The 4,417-nt window shown below is 49.1% G+C and overlaps 1 protein-coding gene across 1 annotated transcript; it reads left to right on the top strand.

Annotated features, from left to right (window-relative positions):
• Positions 1-3,577: 3,577 nt before the first annotated feature.
• LOC104072553 (CMT1A duplicated region transcript 4 protein homolog) lies at positions 3,578-4,165 on the top strand (the record flags this gene model as incomplete). Its single annotated transcript, XM_009572058.1, has 2 exons — positions 3,578-3,837; positions 4,148-4,165. Coding segments are annotated over 2 exons (278 nt in total), but the record flags the coding sequence as incomplete, so codon positions are not given.
• Positions 4,166-4,417: the final 252 nt, after the last annotated feature.

Here is a 4,417-nt window from a genome sequence, read left to right as displayed (position 1 = left end):
CTCATTCCTTGCCTTTTTATTGCACAATTGATTGTTTGGGCAAGGGACTCAAGCTGGATCTTTTTGTTTGCTCTGCAAAACATGCAGCACATTTTGTTTCGTGGCTATATGCAGAAACAGCTCACCATCTCCTTATGGCATGGTCCTCACCCATGTTAAGCTTGTGTTTGCTTTGTTAAGAGGCTGGTGCTGCTGGTTTGGCTGTGGCCCTTGCTGTCACCCTCCCTGACCCCCTGGCACCCATCTTGCAGTTGTTTGGGTCCGGCCTGGGAACAGGCAGCAAGGTTTCACTGTTCCTCTGGGGTGCACCGCGTTCTTTCCACGGGCTTTGTTACCGCTGAATTAAATTTATAGCTCAGCCCCGTGCGGTGGCCAGGTGCCCGGGTTTCACTTGGTGTGTTTATTCATTTTACAAAGACCTAAGCTACAGCCTATAAAAACGGGGGAAAAGGGCTCCAGATCAGCTCTTTTTGTGCCTCGTTAGCGTTGTTTGGTGCCTGATCCTGCTGTTTTATCGACCGGGCTGCAGTCCTTTAGCTTGCACGTATGCATGCTCGCCGGCGGGCCGATGTGTCCTGAGCGGTCGCTGCTCGGAGCAGCTCCCGGTGTGCTGCTTCCTTCTGCCGAGGCTGGGGTGCCCCGCTGCCCACCCCGGTCCTCCGGAGGATGGGCTGGGCCAGAATTCCCTAGTCATCAGAAACACTTGGAAAATAGTTGAATTGTCCTCTAACGAATTTTTTTAACCCTCTTGCAGTGGCTTTTGCTGCACGTTAACCTGATGAGCTAAATTGTAAAACGGTTCTGTAACAGGACTTACTTGGGTTAAAAACTCCAAATAGTGAGTCAGAACAGGCGTTTGAAGAGACATGGACTATCTCAGCTTGTCAAAATAAACATTTTTGTTTAAGCACAGAGTGTGCCACTGTCTGAAAGCTCATAATTTAAAACAAGACTTTTTTTGGGTTTGACTTTTTCCCCGATCGTAAAGCTGAGTATGGAACAACATAAAGCATAGGTATGGAACAACATAACTTTACAGCAATAGGATTGCAGTGAAACCTTTTTGGCATGGAAACTTTTTTTTTCTGAAAACATGTCAGGCTGTTTCTATTTATAACCTTCGGGAAGAGCCTGGGTTGCCTGTTGGCCGGTTGTCCCCATCTGCTACTACCCTGCTGCCGGGCCGTCAGCTAGTGCTTCATGGGGTTGTCCTGGCTGGATCTGCTGATGTCTCTGTCACCGGGAGGATGGCTGGCTGTTTCTAGAGAGTACGGTTCACGCAGGGGAAGTGAGCAAAACCCCAACACCCGCCCTTGGGATGCAATGAAAAACAGTTATTGTCAGCAGGAGTGCCGGGTTATAGCTGGCAGCGCAGAGGGGCCGGGCAGGGGGAGCGCGGGGAAGGCAGAGCTCGGCGCCGGCCACGTTCCTGCAGCGGGAGCACAGCTTACGTAAAAGCAAATTCCCGATGCTTTGCACACCCGGAGCTCATCTGGCACCGGCCGTGGCACGGACAGAGGCTGCAGGAGTGGTGGCCGTGGTGCAGGTTCCTGGGCTTGAGAGCCTGCGGGATGGGGTTTGGTGCAGAAGCCGCTGAAAATACACTTTTCTTCCCTCCTTCTGTCCCTACAACTTTAGCAGAAGATAATCTGAAGCAGCATGTTTCTTTAAATGCTCTCATTTCTCTAAAACTCTAACTCGGAGCGCCAAGCTTTTTGTTTTTAATTTCCACCAGCAGCTCATGGTGGAACCTTGGGAGAAATACATGTGGCTCTGTCCTTGCACATCCCCATCTCTGAACACCCAAAGTCGACACGCTTTTCTGATGAGGACCCTGGGTATCGCAGCTGAATGTCAGAGCCCTAACAAATGCCTGTGTGTTTTTGTTCTGGGTGTTTCCCTGATATGCATCATAGCTTGGTCACAAAGAACTGACCCTCTGCAGGAGAGGAGGAGAACAGAGGCAGAATTATTCCCAGTTTGAAGAAGAAAAAATAGTGCACGATGAGAAGTAAGGACCGGGCTTTCCACCTCCACCTGACTGATTTAGGAACAGGGAAGTGTTTGATGTGGGCAGGCTTGTAAATCCCCCCTGAAGCAGCTTGCCTCCTACCTCCTCTGTGCTCCTGGCTGGGCCGAGCTTGGGGAGGGGTAACCAAGGGCTGCTGTGCCCTCCAGGGACATCTGGTGAACAGGGATATGGAGGTGACAAGTATTTATTGGCCTCTACTTCCTCATGTGTGAAATGGTTCATAAAGCATCTAAGGAATAAGATTTAGCATCATTTTGTGGATCGGGCTTTCCACATCTGTAAATAAAATAGCCTTGCCCTTTCATAGGACCATGTTCTGCCTCTGCTGCCCTCCACAGCAGCCACTTCTTGTTCTTGCCTGTTTTGAGGGCAACTGAGTCACCCCACCTCCTCCTTAGGACTGCTGTGTCCACCATGCATGGGGGGCTCTCAAACTCCAAGTATGGATACCTTAAGCAAAAGCCTGGTTGCAGGATGGTTGCTCCATCTCTCTGTTCTTCCTTCCCTTCTTGTCTGCAGGCTGCTGTTCAGAGCTTGCTTCAGACCAATTTTAAATATGTTGTAGTGTGGAAGTTTGTCCCTTTCACAGCGATGGATCTTCAGGGGAGCCTTTATCAGCAGGACTTTCCTACCATCTTATCCTAGCTGTTTGTGCTAAGCAAGATTGCATTTTACTACTTTGACTATCTAGTCATAATTGCATTGATGGTTGTACTAGGCAAAGTTAGTGAAAAGTACAATATTTGAGTCAGAAAACTCTGCTTTTGTGCTATATAACTCTTAAAGGACTAATGACATCTAAGTGAAAACAAGCTGGTTTTATGAAAAGCCTTGTATCTAAAAATACTGATACTGATGATCTGATTTTTCCAAGATCTATTTGAATGCATCTTCCTCCTCTGCATGATTTTTTTTTTCCTTGGATTTTCTGCTTTGAAGTTTCCTTTGGAGAGACATCTTCCCAAGTAGGTTCAGTCTAATCCCTCTAGCCATTTCTACCAACCTTGTAGCTTTGTTTGAAGTGCAAGACTTGAGTGATTAATGGGTTTTGGGCAGAAAGCTGAGACTGGAAAGATCTTCAGTACGGTCTTGTCCTGCCGTGTGCTATCTTGGCCATTGGTCAGTGCTGTGGAAATGAGAACTGCTGATTTCCCCCCCACCCCTTTTTTTTTTTTCTTTCCTACTGTGCTTTTCAGTGCAATACTGACCTTCTGCAACTCCTCCTTGGTCAGTGCGATCACACCCTGTGCTCAAGTATAGAAATAAAGGCAAAAAGGGTAGAAATGGACATCATCTGTATTTCTTGCATGGGTTATTTGAAAATCTTAATGCAGAATAGCTACCTGGTATAGCACTGCTGTCCATTAGTGCTGCCTGGCCCTCCATGGCGATAGCAAAGCCATCACTGATCCCAGCCATGCTCTGGCTCCAAAGAGCATCCTTGGTGTCACTTAAAGGCATCCTTCTTTCTAACCCTTCCCAGAGAGGGAAGAAGCCAGGAGGTACCTGGCTGTGCTCTCATGGTGTCTGTTTCTTGGGTTTCAGAGTACACCCTGCCCTCGGCCACCATGGGTCTGCCCGGCCACCTCATCCAGTGCCACCGCCCACAGCCTGCCTACATCACTCACACAGCCCCTGTGGTCAAGATGCTCGTTGAGCAGGATGAGCGGAGAAAAGCTGCATCCAACCGCCCAGCAGAGACAGAGCCAAACAGAGAGCCTCAAGAAGCTGGTTTTCAGGAGGAAACCCAAGTGCTCTCAAAGCTGAGCAGAGGCGGCAGCACCCCCACAACTGGGAAGGACTCTGTAAGGATGTCCATGGCTGAGAGCAGTTTGCCATCACCAAATGTTTGCAATAGGGTTATTTTCGCAAGGAAACCTCCCTTGCGTGTGCTACCGTGTAGTGCCCTGGCACATTCCAGCAAGAAGAAATGATCTGTCCGCAGCTAGAAACAAAGAAAAGAAAAAGATGCTCTCAAGTGTTTTCCAGAGCGCATTAAACTACAAATGCAAACAGCATTTAACTCTTTGACTCTTTTCCTAAAAGCCCTATTTGAATGAAAGCAGACAAGCACAAAAGGTGGTGGTATTGCATTTTACGCTTGTCTGCGCTCAGGTCTGGAGAAAACCATAACCTCTTCCTATTGAAGTTGCTTCACGTGCATAGCTAGCTGTTTGCTGCTTTGCTTCTTGGAAATGCCCCACAAAGGGTGCAGGGCAGAGGCACGGTATGGAGATGCGGATGCCTGCACGCCCACGCAGCCCGGCACACACACAGGGCCCAGTTCTCTGCTCTGCTGCGTCTTGTGACCCCGCTGGCATCGGTGCTGAGTGCCAGCAGCCGTCGTGGGGATTTGGCTGAGGGTGACAGCCTGTGGGGACTCTC

Source organism: Fulmarus glacialis, unplaced genomic scaffold (genome assembly GCF_000690835.1).
Source record: "Fulmarus glacialis isolate BGI_N327 unplaced genomic scaffold, ASM69083v1 scaffold12252, whole genome shotgun sequence".
Classification (NCBI taxonomy): domain Eukaryota; kingdom Metazoa; phylum Chordata; class Aves; order Procellariiformes; family Procellariidae; genus Fulmarus; species Fulmarus glacialis.
The sequence above is the reverse complement of the archived record's forward strand: the minus strand, read 5'-3'. Positions and strand labels throughout refer to the sequence as shown.